At 43.6% G+C, this 26,616-nt stretch overlaps 1 protein-coding gene across 1 annotated transcript in view; it reads left to right on the top strand.

Annotated features, from left to right (window-relative positions):
* The window catches only part of LOC139372802 (N-terminal EF-hand calcium binding protein 1), a 98,881-nt gene that overhangs the window by 59,874 nt on the left and 12,391 nt on the right, over window positions 1-26,616 (top strand). The window contains exons 7-9 of the mRNA XM_071112607.1: window positions 22,207-22,328; window positions 24,392-24,468; window positions 25,926-25,979. Coding sequence (XP_070968708.1) covers window positions 22,207-22,328; window positions 24,392-24,468; window positions 25,926-25,979 — 253 coding nt within the window. The remainder of the gene's footprint in view (window positions 1-22,206; window positions 22,329-24,391; window positions 24,469-25,925; window positions 25,980-26,616) is intronic.

Here is a 26,616-nt window from a genome sequence, read left to right as displayed (position 1 = left end):
CTCTTTTCTCCTCACTTCTCTTAACCTCTCTTCTCTTCCCTTCTCTCCCCTTCTCTTCTCTTCTCTTCTCTTCCCTTCTTCTCTTCTCCTCTCTTCTCTTCCCTTCTTCTTTTCTTTTCTCTTCTCCTCTCTTCTCCTCTCTTCTCCTCTCTTCTCCTCTCTTCTCCTCTCTTCTCTTCTCCTCTCCTCTCCTCTCTTCTCTTCTCTTCTCTTCTCTCTTCTCCTCTCTTCTCTTCTGTTCTGTTCTCCTCTCTTCTCTTCTCTTCTCTTCTCTTCTCCTTTCTTCTCCTCTCTTCTCCTCTCTTCTCTTCTGTTCTGTTCTCCTCTGTTCTCCTCTCTTCGCCTCTCTTCTCTTCTCCTCTCTTCTCCTTTCTTCTCCTCTCTTCGCCTCTATTCTCTTCTGTTCTGTTCTCCTCTCTTCTCTTCTCTTCTCTTCTCTTCTCTTCTCTTCTCTTCTCCTCTCTTCTCTTCTCTTCTCCTCTCTTTTCCTTTCTTCTCCTCTCTTCTCCTCTCTTCTCTTCTCCTCTTTTCTCCTTACCTTCTCCTCTCTTCTCCTTTCTTCTCCTCTCTTCTCCTCTCTTTTCTTCTGTTCTGTTCTCCTCTCTTCTCTTCTCTTCTCCTCTCTTCTCTTCTCTTCTCCTCTCTTCTCCTTTCTTTTCCTCTCTTCTCCTCTCCTCTCTTCTCTTCTGTTCTCTTCTCCTCTCTTCTCTTCTCCTTTCTTCTCCTCTCTTCTCCTTTCTTCTCCTCATTTATCTTCTGTTCTGTTCTCCTCTCGTCTAAATCAAATCAAATCAAAAAATTTTTTTATAGCCCTTCGTACATCAGCTGATATCTCAAAGTGCTGTACAGAAACCCAGCCTAAAACCCCAAACAGCAAGCAATGCAGGTGTAGAAGCACGGTGGCTAGGAAAAACTCCCTAGAAAGGCCAAAACCTAGGAAGAAACCTAGAGAGGAACCAGGCTATGTGGGGTGGCCAGTCCTCTTCTGGCTGTGCCGGGTGGAGATTATAACAGAACATGGCCAAGATGTTCAACTGTTCATAAATGACCAGCATGGTCGAATAATAATAAGGCAGAACAGTTGAAACTGGAGCAGCAGCACAGTCACGTGGACTGGGGACAGCAAGGAGTCATCATGTCAGGTATTCCTGGGGCATGGTCCTAGGGCTCAGGTCCTCCGAGAGAGAGAAAGAAAGAGAGAATTAGAGAGAGCATATGTGGGATGGCCAGTCCTCTTCTGGCTGTGCCGGGTGGAGATTATAACAGAACATGGCCAAGATGTTCAAATGTTCATAAATGACCAGCATGGTCGAATAATAATAAGGCAGAACAGTTGAAACTGGAGCAGCAGCACGGCCAGGTGGACTGGGGACAGCAAGGAGTCATCATGTCAGGTAGTCCTGGGGCATGGTCCTAGGGCTCAGGTCCTCCGAGAGAGAGAAAAAAAGAGAGAAGGAGAGAATTAGAGAACGCACACTTAGATTCACACAGGACACCGAATAGGACAGGAGAAGTACTCCAGATATAACAAACTGACCCTAGCCCCCCGACACATAAACTACTGCAGCATAAATACTGGAGGCTGAGACAGGAGGGGTCAGGAGACACTGTGGCCCCATCCGAGGACACCCCCGGACAGGGCCAAACAGGAAGGATATAACCCCACCCACTTTGCCAAAGCACAGCCCCCACACCACTAGAGGGATATCTTCAACCACCAACTTACCATCCTGAGACAAGGCTGAGTATAGCCCACAAAGCGCCACGGCACAACCCAAGGGGGGGCGCCAACCCGGACAGGAAGATCACATCAGTGAATCAACCCACTCAGGTGACGCACCCCCTCCAGGGACGGCATGAGAGAGCCCCAGTAAGCCAGTGACTCAGCCCCTGTAATAGGGTTAGAGGCAGAGAATCCCAGTGGAAAGAGGGGAACCGGCCAGGCAGAGACAGCAAGGGCGGTTCGTTGCTCCAGAGCCTTTCCGTTCACCCTCCCACTCCTGGGCCAGACTACACTCAATCAGATGACCCACTGAAGAGAGGAGTCTTCAGTAGAGACTTAAAGGTTGAGACCGAGTTTGCGTCTCTGACATGGGTAGGCAGACCGTTCCATAAAAATGGAGCTCTATAGGAGAAAGCCCTGCCTCCAGCTGTTTGCTTAGAAATTCTAGGGGGCAATTCTAGCAAGGGCAATTTTGGGGCTTCACCATGTTTCATTGAAATGTACAGCTGTGTGTCATCCGCATAGCAGTGAAAGTTAACATTATGTTTTCGATTAACATCCCCAAGAGGTAAAATATATAGTGAAAACAATAGTGGTCCTAAAACGGAACCTTGAGGAACACCGAAATGTACAGTTGATTTGTCAGAGGAAAAACCATTCACAGAGACAAACTGATATCTTTCCGACAGATAAGATCTAAACCAGGCCAGAACCCTATTCTCTTGTCTTCTCCTCTCTTCTATTCTCCTCTCTTCTCCTTTCTTCTCCTCTCTTCTCTTCTCCTCTCTTCTCCTCTCCTCTTCTCTCCTCTCCTCTCCTCTCCTCTCCTCTCCTCTCTTCTCTTCTCTTCTCCTCTCTTCTCCTCTCTTCTCCTCTCTCCTCCTCTCTTCTCTTCTCCTCTCTTCTCTTCTCCTCTCTTCTCCTCGCTTCTCTTATCCTCTCTTCTCTTCCCTTCTCCCCCTCTCTTCTCTTCTCCTCTCTTCCCTTCTTCTCTTCTTCTCTCTTCTCTTCCCCTCTTCTCTTCTCTTCTCCTCTTCTCCTCCCTTCTTTTCTCTTCTCTCTTCTCCTCTCTTCTCTCTTCTCTTCTCCTCTCCTATCTTTTCCTCTCTTCTCTTCTCCTCTCTTCTCTTCCCCTCTTCTCCTCTCTTATCTTCTCTTCTCCTCTCTTCTCTTCCCTTCTTCTCTTCTCCTCTATTCTCTTCTCCTCTCTTTCTATTCCCTTCTTATCTTCTCCTCTCTTCTCTTCCCTTCTTCTTCTCTCTTCTCTTCCCCTCTTCTCTTCTATTCTCCTCTTCTCCTCCCTTCTTTTCTCTTCTCTCTTCTCCTCTCTTCTCTCTTCTCTTATCTTTTCCTCTCTTCTCCTCCTCTCTTCTCTTCCCCTCTTCTCTTCTCTTCTCTTCTCCTCTCTTCTCTTCCCCTCTTCTCTTCTCTTCTCTTCTCTTCTCCTCTCTTCTCTTCTCCTCTCTTCTCATCTCTTCTCCTTTCTTCTCCTTTCCTCTCTTCTCTTCTGTTCTGTTCTCCTCTCTTCTCCTCTCTTCTCTTCTCTTCTCCTCTCTTCTCCTTTCTTCTCCTCTCTTCTCCTTTCTTCTCCTTTCTTCTCCTCTCTTCTCTTCTGTTCTGTTCTCTCTTCTCTTGTCTTCTCCTCTCTTCTCTTCTCTTCTCCTTTCTTCTCCTCTCTTCTCCTCTCTTCTCTTCTCTTCTTCTCTCGTCTCTTCTCCTCTCTTCTCCTTTCTTCTCCTCTCTTCTCCTTTCTTCTCCTCTCCTCTCCCCTATTTTATTCTCTTCAGTCAGTCAGTCAGTCAGTCAGTCAGTCAGTCAGTATGTGATGAGTGATGAGTGCTCTCCATCCAGACAAACCTCTGAGGGGATTTCTGCTTTATGTCTGTGTCTACGCAATTAGTGTGTGTGTGTGTTGTGTTTGTGCTGTGTTTTGGGTGTGTTGTGTGTTTTGTTTGTGTTGTGTTTGTGTGTGTGTGTGCTGTGTGTGTTGTGTTTTTTGTGTGTTGTGTGCTGTGTGTGTTGTGTTGTGTTTTGTGTGTGTTCTTGTGATGTGTTTGGTGTGTTGTGTTTGGTGTGTTGTTTTGTGTTTTGTTTGTTGTGTGTTGTGTTGTGTTTTGTGTGTGTTCTTTTGTTTTGTTCGTTGTGTTTTGTGTGTTGTTTTGTGTGTTGTGTTGTGTTTGTTGTGTTGTTTTGTGTTGTGTTTTGTGTGTTGTGTTGTGTTTTGTGTGTTGTGTGTTGTTTTGTGTTGTGTGTTGTGTTTTGTGTGTTGTGTTGTTTTTTGTGTTGTGTTGTGTTGTGTGTTGTGTTTTGTGTGTTGTGTTGTGTTTTGTGTGTTGTGTGTTGTGTTTTGTGTGTTGTGTGTTGTGTTTTGTGTGTTGTGTTTTGTGTGTTGTGTTTTGTGTGTTGTGTGTTGTGTTTTGTGTGTTGTGTTTTGTGTGTTGTGTTTTGTGTTTTGTGTGTTGTGTTTTGTGTGTTGTGTTTTGTGTGTTGTGTGTTGTGTTTTGTGTGTTGTGTTTTGTGTGTTGTGTTTTGTGTTTTGTGTGTTGTGTTTTGTGTGTTGTGTGTTGTTTTGTGTGTTGTTTTGTTTGTTGTGTGTTGTTTTGTGTGTTGTGTGTTGTGTGTTGTTTTATGTTGTGTTGCGTGTTGTGTTTTGTGTGTTGTGTGTTGTGTTGTGTGTTGTGTTTTGTGTGTTGTGCGTTGTTTTGTGTGTTGTGTGTTGTTTTGTGTGTTGTGTTGTCTTTTGTGTGTTTTGTTGTATTGTGTTTTGTGTGTTGTGTTTTGTTTGTTGTGTGTTGTGTTGTGTTTTGTGTGTGTTCTTTTGTTTTGTTCGTTGTGTTTTGTGTGTTGTTTTGTGTGTTGTGTTGTGTTTGTTGTGTTGTTTTGTGTTGTGTTTTGTGTGTTGTGTTGTGTTTTGTGTGTTGTGTGTTGTTTTGTGTTGTGTGTTGTGTTTTGTGTGTTGTGTTGTTTTTTGTGTTGTGTTGTGTTGTGTGTTGTGTTTTGTGTGTTGTGTTGTGTTTTGTGTGTTGTGTGTTGTGTTTTGTGTGTTGTGTGTTGTGTTTTGTGTGTTGTGTGTTGTGTTTTGTGTGTTGTGTTTTGTGTGTTGTGTGTTGTGTTTTGTGTGTTGTGTTTTGTGTGTTGTGTTTTGTGTTTTGTGTTTTGTGTGTTGTGTTTTGTGTGTTGTGTGTTGTGTTTTGTGTGTTGTGTTTTGTGTGTTGTGTTTTGTGTTTTGTGTGTTGTGTTTTGTGTGTTGTGTGTTGTTTTGTGTGTTGTTTTGTTTGTTGTGTGTTGTTTTGTGTGTTGTGTGTTGTGTGTTGTTTTATGTTGTGTTGCGTGTTGTGTTTTGTGTGTTGTGTGTTGTGTTGTGTGTTGTGTTTTGTGTGTTGTGCGTTGTTTTGTGTGTTGTGTGTTGTTTTGTGTGTTGTGTTGTCTTTTGTGTGTTTTGTTGTATTGTGTTTTGTGTGTTGTGTTTTGTTTGTTGTGTGTTGTTTTGTGTGTTATGTGTTGTGTTTGGTGTGTTGTATTGTGTTTTGTGTGTTGTATTGTGTTGTGTTGTGTGTGTTGTGTTGTGTTTTGTGTGTTGTGTTTTGTGTGTTGTGTTTTGTGTGTGTTCTTGTGTGGTTCAGTTGGTAGAGCATGGCTCTTGTATTCATGCATGACTGTAAATTGCTCTGGATACAAGCATAATGTGTTATATATTACCTACCCTATGTTGGGTAATGTGTGTCTTAGCAGTCTGATTAGCTGGCTCTGTGTAGCATGCCTCTATGGACATTAGTAACAGTGTGACTCACCAGATCTGGTCTGAATGTTGGTCGAATTTAGATCGGAGGTCAGCTCTGTCCGTGCCCTGGGAAGCAGCGGCTACTTTTAGAACACTCACAACATTCTGAATCAGAATGGAGAACCCAGGCAGCCACAGCGCTGGTTTTTGTTCTAGCACCTGGGTGATGGCATGTCATGCTTCAGAACTGGGTGAGAATGGAACAGAATTCTCTACTCTACTCTACTCTACTCTTCTCCTTTCCTCTTCTCCCTTCCTCTCCTCTCCTCCTTTCCTCTTCTCATATCCTTGTCTCCTGTGCTCTCCTCCTCTCCTTCTCTCCACTCCTCCTCTCCTCTTCTCCCCTCGTCCCATCCCCTCCTCTCCTCTCCTCTCCTCTCCTTTCCTTTCCTTTCCTCTCCTCTCCTCTCCTCTCCTCTCCTCTCCTCTCCTCTCCTCTCCTCTCCTTTCCTCTTCTCATATCCCTCCTCCCCCCTCTTCCTCTCATCTCCTGTCCCAATCACGGACCCTGAGTCCCAATCCCTGAGTCCCAATCCCGAGTCCCAGTCCCAGAGTCCCTGAGTCCCAGTCCCTGAGTCCCAGTCCTTGAGTCCCAGTCCCTGAGTCCCAATCCCTGAATCCCAGTCCCTGAGTCCCAGTCCCTGAGTCCCAGTCCCTGAATCCCAGTCCCTGAATCCCAGTCCCTGAGTCCCAGTCCCTGAGTCCCAGTCCCTGAGTCCCTGAGTATCAGTCCCTGAATCCCAGTCCCTGAGTCCCAATCCCTGAGTCCCAATCCCTGAGTCCCAGTCCCTGAGTCCCAGTCCCTGAGTCCCAGTCCCTGAGTCCCAGTCCCTAAATCTCAGTCCCTGATTTCCAGTCCCTAAATCCTAGTCCCTGACTCCCAGTCCCAGTCCAGCAGCCATCTTTAAACACCACTCCAGATATAACAACATTTCTCTTGTTTGGAGAAATTCAGTAGCTGGAATCCCAATTTGCTCCAATAGAGAATTTAGTAGCAAAGCATCAGCTCAGCAGGTAGATGAACTCTGTCACAATCTCTGATGTGTCTAAGGCCCATTTTCTATTCTGTCTGATGTCTCTAGCCAGGTTCACTGTGGAGCTGTGTGTGTGTGTGGGTGCGTGTGTGTGTGTGTTTACGTATGTGCGTACGTGCATACGTGTGAACTTGTGCGTGTGTGTGTCTGGCTGCAGGATGAAAGGATGCAGACCACTCAGGTGACCACATTGGGGGGGGACCTCTGGAACTCCACCATTCAGACTGGAAACCTCTGGTTATATACACTCTGGTAGTTTGGGAAGAGATCCTTGTTCTTATTTCTCTGTTGAAATGACTAAATCCCTCAGAGACAGGACCAATGCCCTTCCTATGAGACCTGCTAATGTTTTTCCTTTGAAGAGTACCTCATCAGCAGTCAGGAAATGTCCATTTAAAAGCATATATTCTCACATATATGTGACTCGTTTCAGGGAATTGTTTTACTTTATTTTATTTCACCTTTATTTAACCAGGTAGGCCAAGTTGAGAACAAGTTCTCATTTACAAATGCGACCTGGCCAAGATAAAGCAAAGCAGTGCGACACAAACAACAACACAGAGATACACATGGAATAAACAAACATACAGTCAATAATACAGTAGAAAAGTCTATATACAGCGTGTGCAAATGAGGTAAGATAATGGAGGTAATAAATATACATAGTGGTGACATAATTTTAAAAAAGGCCATGGTGGCGAAGTAATTACAATATAGCAATTAAACACTGGAATGGTAGATCGGCAGAAGATTAATATGCAAGTAGAGATACTGGGGTGCAAAGAAGCAAGATAAATCAATAAATTCAGTATGGGGATGAGGTAGTTGGATGGGATATTTATAGATGGGCTATGTACAGGTGCAGTGATCTGTGAGCTGCTCTGACAGCTGGTGCTTAAAGCTAGTGAGGGAGATAAGTGTTTCCAGTTTCAGAGATTTTTGTAGTTTGTTCCAGTCATTGGCAGCAGAGAACTGGAAGGAAAGACTACCTAAGGAATAATTGGTTTTGGGGGTGACCAGAGAGATATACCTGCTGGAGCGCGTGCTACAGGTGGGTGTTGCTATTGTGATCAGTGAGCTGAGATAAGGTGGGGCTTTACCTAGCAGAGACTTGTAGATGACTTGGAGCCAGTGGGTTTGGAAACGAATATGAAGCGAGGGCCAGCCAACGAGAGCGTACAGGTCGCAGTGGCGGGTAGTATATGGGGCTTTGGTGACAAAACGGATGGCACTGTGATAGACTACATCCAGTTTGTTGAGTAGAGTGTTGGAGGTTATTTTGTAAATGACATCACCGAAGTCAAGGATCGGTAGGATAGTCAGTATTACCAGGGTATGTGGCAGCATGAGTGAAGGAGGCTTTGTTGCGAAATAGGAAGCTGATTCTAGATTTAATTTTGGATTGGAGATGTTTAATGTGAGTCTGGAAGGAGAGTTTACAGTCTAACCAGACACTTAGGTATTTGTAGTTGTCCACATATTCTAAGTCAGAACCGTCCAGAGTAGTGATGCTGGGCGGGCCGGCAGGTGCAGGCAGCGATCGGTTGAAGAGCATGCATTTAGTTTTACTTGCATTTAAGAGCAATTGGAGGCCACGGAAGGAGAGTTGTATGACATTGAAGCTCGTCTGGAGGTTAGTTAACACAGTGTCCAAAGAAGGGCCAGAAGTATACTGAATGGTGTCGCCTGCGTAGAGGTGGATCAAAGAATCACCAGCAGCAAGAGCGACATCATTGTTATATACAGAGAAAAGAGTCGGCTCGAGAATTAAAACGTTGTGGTACCCCCATAAAGACTGCCAGAGGTCCGGACAACAGGCCCTCCGATTTGACATACTGACTTATATCAAAGAAGTAGTTGGTGAACCAGGCGAGGCAATCATTTGAGAAACCAAGGCTGTTGAGTCTGTCAATAAGAATGTTGTGATTGACAGAGTCAAAAGCCTTAGCCAGGTCGATGAATACGGCTGCACAGTAATGTCTCTTATCGATGGCGGTTATGATATCATTTAGGACCTTGAGCGTGGCTGAGGTGCACCCATGAAGGTACTGTGGGATTCGAAATTGTCGGTAATCTGTTTGTTAACTTGGCTTTCCTTACTTAGTAAGGCAGGGTAGGATAGATATAGGTCTGTAGCAGTTTGGGTCTAGAGTGTCTCCCCCTTTGAAGAGGGGGATGACCGCGGCAGCTTTTCAATCTATGGGAATCTCAGACGATACGAAAGAGAGGTTGAACAGGCTGGTATTAGGGTTTGCAACAATTTTGGCAGATCATTTTAGAAAGAGAGTGTCCAGAATGTCTAGCCCGGCTGAATTGTAGGGGTCCAGATCTTGCAGCTTTTCAGAACATCAGCTATCTAGATTTGGGAGAAGGAGAAGTGGGGGAGGTTTGGGCGAGTTGCTGTGGGGAGCGCAGGGCTGTTGACCGGGGTAGGGGTAGCCAGGTAAAAAGCATGGCAAACCGTAGAAAAATGCTTATTGAAATGATCAATTATAGTGGTTTTATCAGTGGTGACAGTGTTACGTAGCCCCAGTGCAGTGGGCAGCTGGGAGGAGGTGCTCTTATTCTCCATGGACTTTACAGTGTTCCAGAACTTTTTTTGAGTTTGTGCTACAGGATGCAAATTTCTGTTTGAAAAAGCTAGCCTTTCCTAACAGGCAGTTTCCTAACTGCCTGTGTTGGATTTGTTCCTAACTTCCCTGAAAAGTTGCATATCACGGGAGCTATTCGATGCTAATGCAGAACGCCACAGGATGTTTTTGTGCTGGTCAAGGGCAGTCAGGTCTGGAGAGAACCAAGGGCTATATCTATTCCCGGTTCTACATTTTTTGAACGGGGCTTGCCTATTTCAGATGGTGAGGAAATTACTTTTAAAGAACAACCAGGCATCCTCTACTGACGGGATGAGGTCAATATCCTTCCAGGATACCCGGGCCAGGTCGATTAGAAAGGCCTGCTCACTGAAGTGTTTTAGGGAGCGTTTGACAGTGATGAGGGGTGGTTGTTTGACCTCAGACCCATTACGGATGCAGGCAATGAGGCATTGATCGCTGAGATTTTGGTTGAAAACAGCAGAGGTGTATTTGGAGGGCAAGTTGGTTAGGATGATATCTATGAGGGTGCCCGTGTTTACCCATTTGGGGTTGTACCTGGTGTGTTCATTGATAATTTGTGTGAGATTGAGGGCATCAAGCTTAGATTGTAGGATGGCCGGGGTGTTAAGCATGTCCCAGTTTAGGTCACCTAGCAGCACGAGCTCAGAAGGTAGATGAGCGGCAATCAACTCACATATGGTGTCCAGGGCACAGCTGGGGGCAGAGGTTTTTGATGCCTTATTGATGTTAATAGTACGAGCTCTGAGGATAGATGGTGTTCACTACTTCACAGGAGAGCCGTTTAAAAAAAAAGCTAAATGCTTTTATAGGCAGAAATGCCTTCTGGAACATGTGATCATGAGGGGAGTAGTTCAAAGACCGGGTACAGCACTGGTTCGAATCCAGGCTGTATCACAACCAGCCGTGATTGGGAGTCACATAGGGCGGTGCACAATTGGCCCAGCATCATCTGGTGTAGGCAGTCATTGTGAATAAGAATGTGTTCTTAATGTACTTGGCTAGTTAAATAAAGGTTAAATATATATATGTTTAAATATGAATAAAATTATTAAATTATGATTCTAGTTGGTTTAGACAAAGTGAGCAACCTTCCTGCTACCATGACAGGCTGAGATAATGAGTGGGCTGGACATGCCGAGAGACGAGTTTGGATTGGTCTGCCTTATAGCTTCTGTCTATTTTAGCTGGTCAGTATGTCTAGGTAATCCTGTCTAACGCTCCTTTTAAAAACAATATATTGTGTAGTAAAACTGCATGACTTTCCACTTCAGTGGAATTTGAGTACGATAGCTAAGGAGATGGAGAAAACACCCGTCTGGATTACATCATCAGACTAGAGGGCAACCATGCATGGCATCAGACAGGAGATGCGTCCATCGATGAATGATGTATATGGGTAAGATCATCTAGCTAGCTATTTTCAGATATTACACATTTCTAATTTTGACCGAAAGTGGTTTAATTTCAAGTTAAAGGGTACTCTTAACTATCTAGATAATGTTAGCTGGCTGGCTCGCTAGCTAACGTTACGTGTATGATCTTATTATTCGTATCTCAGAGCCATTTGCCTGGTTAGCTATAGCCTAATGTTAGCTAGCTAACATTGAACCTGGTTGGTTAGCTACCTGCAGATTCATGCAGGGTAGTAATGTCATGAGTTGGGATTATGGTTCATTGTTTACCTAGCTAGCTAGCTACATGTTTTAACAAAATACTCTACTATGCAAGTAAACATTTTGGGTGTGTTTGTTTCCTTCCTCTGCATGTTGAATGAGTGGATTACTCAAATCGATGGCGCCAACTAAACTGACTTTTTGGGATATAAAGAAGGATTTTATCTAACAAAACAACACCATATTTTATAGCATCTTGGGGCGGCAGGGTAGCCTAGTGGTTAGAGCGTTGGTTGCAAGTTCAAATCCCCGAGCTGACAAGGTACAAATCTGTCGTTCTGCCCCTGAACAGGCAGTTAACCCACTGTTCCTAGGCCGTCATTGAAAATAAGAATTTGTTAAAGAGATGGGTGGGGCTAAAGCTTAACATGGTTTGAACGATGCTGAATGCCTCTAGACAAAGAAGAGCTCTCCAGTAGTAGTACCAAAACAATCAAAGGCCATTTTAATCAAAAGTGAGTTTACAAGTTTGTCAACTTTCAAAGCATAATTATTTTCTCATTCTTCCTCAACTGTAGCGTACCACTTTGTAGCTTTGAGGCTTTGAGGCTCTACTTTTATCCAATGTAAAAAAACACACAAAAAAAACATTTCAAATGTTGCTACACAAGAACGAATCAAGCCGGTCAGTCACATATTCACATATATTCACACATATTCACATATATTCACATATATTCACATATATTCACACATATTCACATATATTCACATATTCACATATATTTACATATATTCACATATTCACATATTCACATATATTCACATATATTCACATATTCACATATATTTACATATATTCACATATTCACATATTCACATATATTCACACATATTCACATATATTCACATATATTCACATATATTCACATATTCACATATTCACATATATTCACATATATTCACATATATTCACATATATTCACATATTCACATATTCACATATATTTACATATATTCACATATTCACATATATTTACATATATTCACATATTCACATATATTCACATATATTCACATATATTTACATATATTCACATATTCACATATATTTACATATATTCACATATTCACATATATTCACATATATTCACATATATTCACATATATTCACATATTTACATATATTCACATATATTTACATATATTCACATATTCACATATATTTACATATATTCACATATTCACATATTCACATATATTCACATATATTCACATATATTCACATATTCACATATATTTACATATATTCACATATTCACATATATTTACATATATTCACATATTCACATATTCACATATATTCACATATATTCACATATTCACATATATTTACATATATTCACATATTCACATATTCACATATATTCACACATATTCACATATATTCACATATTCACATATTCACATATATTCACACATATTCACATATATTCACATATATTTACTTGCGTTCACATAATTAAATGCTGTTTAGTATACATACTGTATATCACATGATGATTGTTTATGCAGCAGCGTCACACAAACAACCAGGGGGTCAAATCAGTGCATCGTATCGTGCTGAACCTAACCTATTGTCATCTGAGGATAATGTTAAGTGACGCAGCCCACGGCTACCTAGCCCCTGTGTCACTGGCACTGAGAGATGTAGCACTCGGCTGGCCACCACAGACCTGGATGGGTTCAAATACACTGAACAAAAAACAGAAATGTAACATGTAAAGTGTTGGTCACATGTTTCATGAGCTGAAATAAAAGATCCCAGAAATGTTCCATACGCACAAAAAGCTTATTTCTATCAAATGTTTGTTACCATCCATGTTAGTGAGCATTTCTCCTTTGCCAAGATAATCCATCCACCTGGCAGCTGTGGCATATCAAGGAGCTAATTAAACAGCATGATCATTTCACAGGTGCACCTTGTGCTGGGGACAATCAAAAGCCACTCTAAAATGTGAAGCTTTTTGTCACACAACAGAATGCCACAGACATCTCAAGTTTTGAGGGAGAGTGCAATTGGCATGCTGACTGCAGGAATGTCCACCAGAGCTGTTGCCAGAGAATTGAATCTTCAATTCTCTGCCAGAAGCTGCCTCCAAGGAATGGAAGGAGTGGAGTAAGGAATGGAAGGAATGGAGTAAGGAATGGAAGGAGTGGAGTAAGGAATGGAAGGAGTGGAGTAAGGAATGGAAGGAGTGGAGTAAGGAATGGAAGGAGTGGAGTAAGGAATGGAAGGAATGGATTAAGGAATGGAAGGAGTGGAGTAAGGAATGGATTAAGGAATAGAAGGAGTGGAGTAAGGAATGGAAGGAGTGGAGTAAGGAATGGATTAAGGAATGGAAGGAGTGGAGTAAGGAATGGATTAAGGAATGGAAGGAGTGGAGTAAGGAATGGAAGGACTGGAGTAAGGAATGGAGTAAGGAATGGAAGGAGTGGAGTAAGGAATGGATTAAGGAATGGAAGGTGTGGAGTAAGGAATGGAGTAAGGAATGGAAGGAGTGGAGTAAGGAATGGATTAAGGAATGGAAGGAGTGGAGTAAGGAATGGAAGGAGTGGAGTAAGGAATGGAAGGAGTGGAGTAAGGAATGGAGTAAGGAATGGAAGGAGTGGAGTAAGGAATGGATTAAGGAATGGAAGGAGTGGAGTAAGGAATGGAAGGAGTGGAGTAAGGAATGGATTAAGGAATGGAAGGAGTGAAGTAAGGAATGGAAGGAGTGGAGTAAGGAATGGAAGGAGTGGAGTAAGGAATGGAAGGAGTGGAGTAAGGAATGGATGGAATGGAGTAAGGAATGGAAAGAGTGGAGTAAGGAATGGAAGGAATGGATTAAGGAATGGAAGGAGTGGAGTAAGGAATGGAAGGAGTGGAGTAAGGAATGGAAGGAGTGGAGTAAGGAATGGAAGGAATGGAGTAAGGAATGGAAGGAGTGGAGTAAGGAATGGAAGGAGTGGAGTAAGGAATGGAAGGAGTGGAGTAAGGAATGGAAGGAGTGGAGTAAGGAATGGAAGGAATGGATTAAGGAATGGAAGGAGTGGAGTAAGGAATGGATTAAGGAATGGAAGGAGTGGAGTAAGGAATGGAAGGAGTGGAGTAAGGAATGGATTAAGGAATGGAAGGAGTGGAGTAAGGAATGGATTAAGGAATGGAAGGAGTGGAGTAAGGAATGGAAGGACTGGAGTAAGGAATGGAGTAAGGAATGGAAGGAGTGGAGTAAGGAATGGATTAAGGAATGGAAGGTGTGGAGTAAGGAATGGAGTAAGGAATGGAAGGAGTGGAGTAAGGAATGGATTAAGGAATGGAAGGTGTGGAGTAAGGAATGGAGTAAGGAATGGAAGGAGTGGAGTAAGGAATGGACGGAGTGGAGTAAGGAATGGAAGGAGTGGAGTAAGGAATGGATTAAGGAATGGAAGGAGTGGAGTAAGAAATGGATTAAGGAATGGAAGGAGTGGAGTAAGGAATGGAAGGAGTGGAGTAAGGAATGGAAGGAGTGGAGTAAGGAATGGATTAAGGAATGGAAGGAGTGGAGTAAGGAATGGAAGGAGTGGAGTAAGGAATGGAGTAAGGAATGGAAGGAGTGGAGTAAGGAATGGATTAAGGAATGGAAGGAGTGGAGTAAGGAATGGATTAAGGAATGGAAGGAGTGGAGTAAGGAATGGATTAAGGAATGGAAGGAGTGGAGTGAGGAATGGAAGGAGTGGAGTAAGGAATGGAAGGAGTGGAGTAAGGAATGGAAGGAGTGGAGTAAGGAATGGATTAAGGAATGGAAGGAGTGGAGTAAGGAATGGATTAAGGAATGGAAGGAGTGGAGTAAGGAATGGATTAAGGAATGGAAGGGATGGATTAATGAATGGAAGGAGTGGAGTAAGGAATGGAAGGAGTGGAGTAAGGAATGGAAGGAGTGGAGTAAGGAATGGAAGGAGTGGAGTAAGAAATGGATTAATGAATGGAAGGAGTGGAGTAAGGAATGGAAGGAGTGGAGTAAGGAATGGAAGGAGTGGAGTAAGGAATGATTAAGGAAGGAAGGAGTGGAGTAAGGAATGGATTAAGGAATGGAAGGAGTGGAGTAAGGAATGGATTAAGGAATGGAAGGAGTGGAGTAAGGAATGGAAGGAATGGATTAAGGAATGGAAGGAGTGGAGTAATGAATGGAAGGAGTTGAGTAAGGAATGGAAGGAGTGGAGTAAGGAATGGAAGGAGTGGAGTAAGGAATGGATTAAGGAATGGAAGGAGTGAAGTAAGGAATGGAAGGAGTGGAGTAAGGAATGGAAGGAGTGGAGTAAGGAATGGAAGGAGTGGAGTAAGGAATGGATGGAGTGGAGTAAGGAATGGAAAGAGTGGAGTAAGGAATGGAAGGAATGGATTAAGGAATGGAAGGAGTGGAGTAAGGAATGGAAGGAGTGGAGTAAGGAATGGAAGGAGTGGAGTAAGGAATGGAAGGAATGGAGTAAGGAATGGAAGGAGTGGAGTAAGGAATGGAAGGAGTGGAGTAAGGAATGGAAGGAGTGGAGTAAGGAATGGAAGGAGTGGAGTAAGGAATGGAAGGAATGGATTAAGGAATGGAAGGAGTGGAGTAAGGAATGGAAGGAGTGGAGTAAGGAATGGAAGGAATGGATTAAGGATATATACACATATATGTCAGAGCAGCATTGGACTAAGATACGGTCGCATAGTATAGAATAGCATAGTATAGAATAGCATAGTATAGATAACAGTATTGTCACGTTCTGACCTTAGTTCTTTTGTTATGTCTTTGTTTTAGTATGGTCAGGGCGTGAGTTGGGTGGGTTGTCTATGTTTGTTTTTCTATGAGTTGATATTTCTGTGTTTTGGCCTGGTATGGTTCTCAATCAGAGACAGCTGTCAATCGTTGTCCCTGATTGAGAACCATACTTAGGCAGCCTGTTTTCACCCTTGATTTGTGGGTGATTATTTTCTGTGTCGGTGTGTTCCACACGGAATTGTTTCGTTTTTTGTTTCACGTTGTTATTTTGTATTTTTCAGTGTTCTATTAAAATAATAATGAACTCGTACCACGTACCATTGGTCCTCCGATCCTTCCTACTACTCCTCGTCAGAGGAGGAAGAAGAATGGTACAAGTATATACATATGAGATGGGTGATGCAGTATTTACACACAATTAAAGTGACTAAGATACAGTGGCATAGTATAGAATACAGTATATACATATGAGATGGGTGACATGGTATAGAGTACAGTATATACATATGAGATGGGTGACATGGTATAGAGTACTGTATATACATATGAGATGGGTGACATGGTATAGAGTACAGTATATACATATGAGATGGGTGACATGGTATAGAATACAGTATATACATATGAGATGGGTGACACAGTATGGAGTACTGTATATACATATGAGATGGGTGGCATAGTATAGAATACAGTATATACATATGAGATGGGTGGCATAGTATAGAATACAGTATATACATATGAGATGGGTGGCATAGTATAGAGTACTGTATATACATATGAGATGGGTGACATGGTATAGAATACAGTATATACATATGAGATGGGTGACACAGTATAGAATACAGTATATACATATGAGATGGGTGACACAGTATAGAATACAGTATATACATATGAGATGGGTGACACAGTATAGAATACAGTATATACATATGAGATGGGTGACACAGTATAGAATACAGTATATACATATGAGATGGGTGACATGGTATAGAATACAGTATATACATATGAGATGGGTGATGCAATATACAGTGCCTTGCGAAAGTATTCGGCCCCCTTGAACTTTGCGACCTTTTGCCACATTTCAGGCTTCAAACATAAAGATATAAAACTGTATTTTTTTGTGAAGAATCAACAACAAGTGGGACACAATCATGAAGTGGAACGACATTTATTGGATATTTCAAACTTTTTTAACAAATCAAAAACTGAAAATTTGGGCGTGCAAAATTATTCAGCCCCTTTACTTTCAGTGCAGCAAACTCTCTCCAGAAGTTCAGTGAGGATCTCTGAATGATCCAATGTTGACCTAAATGACTAATGATGATAAATACAATCCACCTGTGTGTAATCAAGTCTCCGTATATATGCACCTGCACTGTGATAGTCTCAGAGGTCCGTTAAAAGCGCAGAGAGCATCATGAAGAACAAGGAACACACCAGGCAGGTCCGAGATACTGTTGTGAAGAAGTTTAAAGCCGGATTTGGATACAAAAAGATTTCCCAAGCTTTAAACATCCCAAGGAGCACTGTGCAAGCGATAATATTGAAATGGAAGGAGTATCAGACCACTGCAAATCTATCAAGACCTGGCCGTCCCTCTAAACTTTCAGCTCATACAAGGAGAAGACTGATCAGAGATGCAGCCAAGAGGCCCATGATCACTCTGGATGAACTGCAGAGATCTACAGCTGAGGTGGGAGACTCTGTCCATAGGACAACAATCAGTCGTATATTGCACAAATCTGGCCTTTATGGAAGAGTGGCAAGAAGAAAGCCATTTCTTAAAGATATCCATAAAAAGTGTTGTTTAAAGTTTGCCACAAGCCACCTGGGAGACACACCAAACATGTGGAAGAAGGTGCTCTGGTCAGATGAAACCAAAATTGAACTTTTTGGCAACAATGCAAAACGTTATGTTTGGCGTAAAAGCAACACACCATCCCCACTGTCAAACATGGTGGTGGCAGCATCATGGTTTGGGCCTGCTTTTCGTCAGCAGGGACAGGGAAGATGGTTCAAATTGATGGGAAGATGGATGGAGCCAATTACAGGACCATTCTGGAAGAAAACCTGATGGAGTCTGCAAAAGACCTGAGACTGGGACGGAGATTTGTCTTCCAACAAGACAATGATCCAAAACATAAAGCAAAATCTACAATGAAATGGTTCAAAAATAAACATATCCAGGTGTTAGAATGGCCAAGTCAAAGTCCAGACCTGAATCCAATCGAGAATCTGTGGAAAGAACTGAAAACTGCTGTTCACAAATGCTCTCCATCCAACCTCACTGAGCTCGAGCTGTTTTTTAAGGAGGAATAGGAAACAATTTCAGTCTCCCGATGTGCAAAACTGATAGAGACATACCCCAAGCGACTTACAGCTGTAATCGCAGCAAAGGGTGGCGCTACAAAGTATTAACTTAAGGGGGCTGAATAATTTTGCACGCCCAATTTTTCAGTTTTTGATTTGTTAAAAAAGTTTGAAATATCCAATAAATGTCGTTCCACTTCATGATTGTGTCCCACTTGTTGTTGATTTTTCACAAAAAAAATACAGTTTTATATCTTTATGTTTGAAGCCTGAAATGTGGCAAAAGGTCGCAAAGTTCAAGGGGGCCGAATACTTTCGCAAGGCACTGTAATTAGATAGTCACGCGACTAATGTTTAGAGGTTAGATCGTCATATCCTGCCATTTGACACGCTTCACAGGCTGACAGATGACGATGCTCGATCAATTAATGTTTAACATCAACATTTAATGTCTTCATTGGGTGATTTGAAGTGAAGTTGGAAGTTGTTGAGCCTTTACATTTGGTTTTTGGATTATACATTAGGCTTGTGGGGTATCACACCTCACATTCAGACTCTGCAATACTGTGTACATTATATACCTGTTATACCTGTGTATAATGTACACACAATACTGTTGACATTATATACCTGTTATACCTGTGTATAATGTACATTATATATATCTATATACTGTATATCTATGGAAAAGCTTCTGTAATGCTTTTACTGCTTAAAATGAAACTCCAGAAAATTCAGGCAGATAATTCATGTTCCTCCCCAGCTTTCGGCTTCAAGCCAAATCTGTTCATTAATAACAACTAGTGAGCTTTTTCCCCATGGACCCATATAGCCACAGAAATACCAGCTAAATCATTCGCTATTTCCCTCAGGGCTTCAATTTACATGTAATGTTACAGTACACGCAGAGAAAACAGAGATGTTCCCTGTTTGGCCCAATATTGCTGTATGAAGATTCCATTCGGGTGTAGCATGGGTTCCCAGGTTCGGGATTACACTGTGAAAGCCTGCGACCGACCGCAGAGCTGTTCAGTGCACTTACACTGTAGCTGGTGCAGAGTGCATTCAGAAAGTATTCAGACCCCTTTTTCCCCATTTTGTTACATTACAGCCTTGTTGTAAAATGGAAAACATTGTTTGTTGCATCGACACAATAACCCATAATCAAAAAGAAAACACATGGAAATATCGCATAAATATTCAAACCATTTACTCAGTACTTTGATGAAGCAGGGCGGCAGGGTATCGACAGGGGAAGCAGGGTAGCCTAGTGGTTAGAGCGTTGAACTAGTAACCGGAAGGTTGCAAGTTCAAACCCCCTGAGCTGACAAGGTTCAAATCTGTCGTTCTGCCCCTTAACAAGGCAGTTAACCCCACTGTTCCTAGGCCGTCATTGAAAATAAGAATTTGTTCTTAACTGACTTGCCTACTTAAATAAATTAAAAATTAAATGCTGCCACCACCATGCTTTACCGTAGGGATGGTGCCAGGTGTCCTCCAGATGTGACGCTTGGCATTCAGGCCAAATAGTTAATCTTGGTTTCATCAGACCAGAAAATCATGGTCTGAGAGTCTTTAGGTGCTGCTGGCTGGGTTTGAGGCTAGTTAGAGGGTGTTTTTACTGAGGGCTGGGTTTGAGGTTAGTTAGAGGATGTTTTTACTGAGGGCTGGGTTTGAGGTTAGTTAGAGGATGTTTTTACTGAGGGCTGGGTTTGAGGTTAGTTAGAGGGTGTTTTTACTGAGGGCTGGGTTTGAGGCTAGTTAGAGGGTGTTTTTACTGAGGGCTGGGTTTGAGGTTAGTTAGAGGATGTTTTTACTGAGGGCTGGGTTTGAGGCTAGTTAGAGGATGTTTTTACTGAGGGCTGGGTTTGAGGTTAGAGGATGTTTTTACTGCTGGCTGGGTTTGAGGCTAGTTAGAGGGTGTTTTTACTGAGGGCTGGGTTTGAGGCTAGTTAGAGGGTGTTTTTACTGAGGGCTGGGTTTGAGGTTAGTTAGAGGATGTTTTTACTGCTGGCTGGGTTTGAGGCTAGTTAGAGGGTGTTTTTACTGAGGGCTGGGTTTGAGGCTAGTTAGAGGGTGTTTTTACTGAGGGCTGGGTTTGAGGTTAGTTAGAGGATGTTTTTACTGAGGGCTGGGTTTGAGGTTAGTTAGAGGGTGTTTTTACTGAGGGCTGGGTTTGAGGTTAGTTAGAGGATGTTTTTACTGAGGGCTGGGTTTGAGGTTAGTTAGAGGATGTTTTTACTGAGGGCTGGGTTTGAGGCTAGTTAGAGGGTGTTTTTACTGAGGGCTGGGTTTGAGGTTAGTTAGAGGATGTTTTTACTGAGGGCTGGGTTTGAGGTTAGTTAGAGGATGTTTTTACTGAGGGCTGGGTTTGAGGTTAGAGGATGTTTTTACTGCTGGCTGGGTTTGAGGCTAGTTAGAGGATGTTTTTACTGAGGGCTGGGTTTGAGGTTAGTTATTTATCCAGATGTCTGAGACCCTATCTGTGTCCCAAATGACACCCTATTCCCCATAGGAATGGGAACTGGTCAGTACTATATAGGGAACAGGTTGCCATTTGGGACTCAGACCCTGTGCTTCTAGAGACTCATCTCAGAAAATGGAATTTGCAGGAGACGATGTTGTGTGCCGAGAGAGCGTCCAATTGCAGTCTTCCATCGGCGTGACCCTTCCAATCACAGTCTGTCTGACGTCAGTGGCGGGTCTCTTATACAGACTGTCCCCTTTGGCAGTGTTAATCCAGACTGTCCCCTTTGGCAGTGTTAATCCAGACTGTCCCCTTTGGCAGTGTTAATCCAGGGATGTCCCCTTTGGCAGTGTTAATCCAGGGCTGTCCCCTTTGGCAGTGTTAATCCAGGGATGTCCCCTTTGGCAGTGTTAATCCAGGGATGTCCCCTTTGGCAGTGTTAATCCAGGGATGTCCCCTTTGGCAGTGTTAATCCAGACTGTCCCCTTTGGCAGTGTTAATCCAGACTGTCCCCTTTGGCAGTGTTAATCCAGGGATGTCCCCTTTGGCAGTGTTAATCCAGGGCTGTCCCCTTTGGCAGTGTTAATCCAGACTGTCCCCTTTGGCAGTGTTAATCCAGACTGTCCCCTTTGGCAGTGTTAATCCAGGGCTGTCCCCTTTGGCAGTGTTAATCCAGGACTGTCCCCTTTGGCAGTGTTAATCTAGACTGTCCCCTTTGGCAGTGTTAATCCAGGGCTGTCCCCTTTGGCAGTGTTAAAAACAGGACTGTCCCCTTTGGCAGTGTTAATCTAGACTGTTCACTTTGGCAGTGTTAATCCAGGGCTGTCCCCTTTGGCAGTGTTAATCCAGACTGTTCCCTTTGGCAGTGTTAATCCAGGGCTGTCCCCTTTGGCAGTGTTAATCCAGACTGTTCCCTTTGGCAGTGTTAATCCAGGGATGTCCCCTTTGGCAGTGTTAATCCAGACTGTTCCCTTTGGCAGTGTTAATCCAGACTGTCCCCTTTGGCAGTGTTAATACAGACTGTTCCCTTTGGCAGTGTTAATCCAGACTGTTCCCTTTGGCAGTGTTAATCCAGGGATGTCCCCTTTGGAAGTGTTAATACAGACTGTTCCCTTTGGCAGTGTTAATCCAGGGCTGTCCCCTTTGGCAGTGTTAATACAGACTGTTCCCTTTGGCAGTGTTAATCCAGACTGTCCCCTTTGGCAGTGTTAATACAGACTGTTCCCTTTGGCAGTGTTAATCCAGGGATGTCCCCTTTGGCAGTGTTAATACAGACTGTTCCCTTTGGCAGTGTTAATCCAGACTGTCCCCTTTGGCAGTGTTAATACAGACTGTTCCCTTTGGCAATGTTAATCCAGACTGTTCCCTTTGGCAGTGTTAATCCAGGGATGTCCCCTTTGGCAGTGTTAATCCAGACTGTCCCCTTTGGCAGTGTTAATCCAGGGATGTCCCCTTTGGCAGTGTTAATACAGACTGTTCCCTTTGGCAGTGTTAATCCAGACTGTCCCCTTTGGCAGTGTTAATACAGACTGTTCCCTTTGGCAATGTTAATCCAGACTGTTCCCTTTGGCAGTGTTAATCCAGGGATGTCCCCTTTGGCAGTGTTAATCCAGACTGTCCCCTTTGGCAGTGTTAATCCAGGGATGTCCCCTTTGGCAGTGTTAATCCAGACTGTCCCCTTTGGCAGTGTTAATCCAGACTGTCCCCTTTGGCAGTGTTAATCCAGACTGTCCCCTTTGGCAGTGTTAATCCAGACTGTCCCCTTTGGCAGTGTTAATGCAGACTGTCCCCTTTGGCAGTGTTAATCCAGGGCTGTCCCCTTTGGCAGTGTTAATCCAGACTGTCCCCTTGTATCCCTGTGTGTGTTCTCCAGACGAGGCCCAGTAAAGCCTGATGTGCTGTCAATCCAGTGGTCAGGGAGAAGATCCAACCGAAGGCTTCAAAGAAATAACAGTCTGTCTCCTAACAACCCACTACTCAGCCTGGTCAACTCAGGTACAATCACACACACACACACACACGCACCCACACTGGTATACTGTAGGACCAACTGGTGACTCAGTCTGACTGGTATACTGTAGGGCCAGCTGGTGACTCAGTCTGACTGGTATACTGTAGGACCAGCTGGTGACTCAGTCTGACTGGTATACTATAGGACCAGCTGGTGACTCAGTCTGACTGGTATACTGTAGGGCCAGCTGGTGACTCAGTCTGACTGGTATACTGTAGGACCAGCTGGTGACTCAGTCTGACTTGTATACTGTAGGACCAGCTGGTGACTCAGTCTGACTGGTATACTGTAGGACCAGCTGGTGACTCAGTCTGACTGGTATACTGTAGGACCAGCTGGTGACTCAGTCTGACTGGTATACTGTAGGACCAGCTGGTGACTCAGTCTGACTGGTATACTGTAGGACCAGCTGGTGACTCAGTCTGACTGGTATACTGTAGGACCAGCTGGTGACTCAGTCTGGCTGGTATACTGTAGGACCAGCTGGTGACTCAGTCTGACTGGTATACTGTAGGACCAGCTGGTGACTCAGTCTGACTGGTATACTGTAGGACCAGCTGGTGACTCAGTCTGACTGGTATACTGTAGGACCAGCTGGTGACTCAGTCTGACTGGTATACTGTAGGACCAGCTGGTGACTCAGCCTGACTGGTATACTGTAGGACCAGCTGGTGACTCAGTCTGACTGGTATACTGTAGGACCAGCTGGTGACTCAGTCTGACTGGTATACTGTAGGACCAGCTGGTGACTCAGTCTGACTGGTATACTGTAGGACCAGCTGGTGACTCAGTCTGACTGGTATACTGTAGGACCAGCTGGTGACTCAGTCTGACTGGTATACTGTAGGACCAGCTGGTGACTCAGTCTGACTGGTATACTGTAGGACCAGCTGGTGACTCAGCCTGACTGGTATACTGTAGGACCAGCTGGTGACAGTCTGACTGGTATACTGTAGGACCAGCTGGTGACAGTCTGACTGGTATACTGTAGGACCAGCTGGTGACTCAGCCTGACTGCTATACTGTAGGACCAGCTGGTGACTCAGTCTGACTGGTATACTGTAGGACCAGCTGGTGACTCAGCCTGACTGGTATACTGTAGGACCAGCTGGTGACTCAGTCTGACTGGTATACTGTAGGACCAGCTGGTGACTCAGCCTGACTGGTATACTGTAGGACCAGCTGGTGACTCAGTCTGACTGGTATACTGTAGGACCAGCTGGTGACTCAGTCTGACTGGTATACTGTAGGACCAGCTGGTGACTCAGTCTGACTGGTATACTGTAGGACCAGCTGGTGACTCAGTCTGACTGGTATACTGTAGGACCAGCTGGTGACTCAGTCTGACTGGTATACTGTAGGACCAGCTGGTGACTCAGTCTGACTGGTATACTGTAGGACCAGCTGGTGACTCAGCCTGACTGGTATACTGTAGGACCAGCTGGTGACTCAGTCTGACTGGTATACTGTAGGACCAGCTGGTGACTCAGTCTGACTGGTATACTGTAGGACCAGCTGGTGACTCAGTCTGACTGGTATACTGTAGGACCAGCTGGTGACTCAGTCTGACTGGTATACTGTAGGACCAGCTGGTGACTCAGCCTGACTGGTATACTGTAGGACCAGCTGGTGACTCAGTCTGACTGGTATACTGTAGGACCAGCTGGTGACTCAGTCTGACTGGTAGTCTTTTTGTCTTCTGCTTTAATCATGGTTCTATTTTAATCAGATTATATTCTTTGTTTAACATGTTCACGTGTTTTAGAACAGTTGTTTCAAACTGAATTAAAAGCTGTATCTATCTACATCAAGTCATTGGGTGTCAATGGCCAAGAGAATTTGAGTACGCACACACACGCACACGGATATATGAACACACACACACCCATGCACGAACACACACACACACACACACCCATGCACGAACACACACACACAGCCTAAGTAGCATTATTCTATTCTAACTGAGTTGAGTGACATCTGATTACCCCAGGTCAGAGGAAATGTGCCAATGCATTGTAGGTGTGTTCTGCTCCCACTGTGCCAGGTCTGTATGACGAGGACAACCAATGGATGACTCAGGTCAACAGACTCCAGAAGCTGATTGACCGGCTAGAGAAAAAGGTACATGGAAAATATAAAGCACCCTATTCCATCCACTCTCTCTGGTTTTATTCCCTAAATCTCCATCTCTTTATAACTCTCTCCATCTCCATCTCTATATAACTCTCTCCATCTCTATATAACTCTCTCCATCTCCATCTCTATATAACTCTCTCCATCTCTATATAACTCTCTCCATCTCTATATAACTCTCTCCATCTCTATAACTCATAACTCTCTCCATCTCTATATAACTCTCTCCATCTCTATATAACTCTCTCCATCTCTATATAACTCTCTCCATCTCCATCTCTATATAACTCTCTCCATCTCTATATAACTCTCTCCATCTCTTTATATCTCTCTCCATCTCTATATAACTCTCTCCATCTCTATATAACTCTCTCCATCTCTATAACTCATAACTCTCTCCATCTCTTTATAACTCTCTCCATCTCTATATAACTCTCTCCATCTCTATATAACTCTCTCCATCTCTATATAACTCTCTCCATCTCTATATAACTCTCTCCATCTCTATAACTCATAACTCTCTCCATCTCTATATAACTCTCTCCATCTCCATCTCTTTATAACTCTCTCCATCTCTATATAACTCTCTCCATCTCTATATAACTCTCTCCATCTCCATCTCTATATAACTCTCTCCATCTCCATCTCTATATAACTCTCTCCATCTCTATATAACTCTCTCCATCTCCATCTCTATATAACTCTCTCCATCTCCATCTCTATATAACTCTCTCCATCTCTATATAACTCTCTCCATCTCTATATAACTCTCTCCATCTCCATCTCTATATAACTCTCTCCATCTCCATCTCTATATAACTCTCTCCATCTCTATATAACTCTCTCCATCTCAATCTCTATATAACTCTCTCCATCTCTATATAACTCTCTCCATCTCCATCTCTATATAACTCTCTCCATCTCTATATAACTCTCTCCATCTCCATCTCTTTATAACTCTCTCCATCTCTATATAACTCTCTCCATCTCTATATAACTCTCTCCATCTCCATCTCTATATAACTCTCTCCATCTCCATCTCTATATAACTCTCTCCATCTCTATATAACTCTCTCCATCTCTATATAACTCTCTCCATCTCAATCTCTATATAACTCTCTCCATCTCTATATAACTCTCTCCATCTCAATCTCTATATAACTCTCTCCATCTCCATCTCTATATAACTCTCTCCATCTCCATGTCTATATAACTCTCTCCATCTCTATATAACTCTCTCCATCTCTCTATCATTCTCTCACTGGTCACTGACTTGTATGAGTCACACAGTGCAGTAAACATGTAAATTACTGAAGTGTTTCTTAGCAAGGCATACTACACACACACACACGCACACACACACACACACACACACACACACACACACACACACACACACACAAATACAAACACACGCACTGACTTGGGTCTCCGGTTTCTTCCAGGAGGTTCGTATGGAGCCAGTTGAAGAGGAGGTGTTGGAAGGAATCACCAAATCAGTAACTTATCTACTATTAGCATTACCCTTCTATCTGTCTGTCGCCCTGTTCTGTCTGTTGCCCTGTTCTGTCTGTCGCCCTGTTCTGTCTGTCGCCCTGTTCTGTCTGTCGCCCTGTTCTGTCTGTCGCCCTGTTCTGTCTGTCTGTCACCCTGTTCTGTCTGTCTGTCGCCCTGTTCTGTCTGTCACCCTGTTCGTTCTGTCACCGTGTTTGGTCTGTCGCCCTGTTCTGTCTGGTCTGTCTGATCTGTCTGTTCAGTCTGGTCTGTCTGTCTGTCTGTCTGTCTGTCTGTCTGTGTATGTCTGGTCTTTCAGGTCTGTCTGGTCTGTCTGTCTGGTCTGTCAGATCTGTCTAGTCTGTCTGTCTGGTTTTTCAGATCTGTCTGGTCTGTCTGTCTGTCTGGTCTAGCAGGTCTGTCTGTCTGTCTGGTCTGTCTCTCTGGTCTTTCAGATCTGTCTGTCTGGTCTGTCTGGTCTGTGTCATGGCAGAAGAGAATACCTGGAACATTCAGAATCAGCTGCAGATGGTTGTCAAGGAAACAGTGGGGCTGAAACTTGTCTTGTCTTCAAGTAGTTTGTTTCCCTCCTCCCTGCGTCTGTCTGAGTCCTTCTCTCTCTTTTCAGACTTTTTGGTGTAG

This window comes from Oncorhynchus clarkii, chromosome 18 (genome assembly GCF_045791955.1).
Source record: "Oncorhynchus clarkii lewisi isolate Uvic-CL-2024 chromosome 18, UVic_Ocla_1.0, whole genome shotgun sequence".
Lineage (NCBI taxonomy): Eukaryota > Metazoa > Chordata > Actinopteri > Salmoniformes > Salmonidae > Oncorhynchus > Oncorhynchus clarkii.
This window is presented reverse-complemented; position numbering and strand designations above follow the sequence as displayed.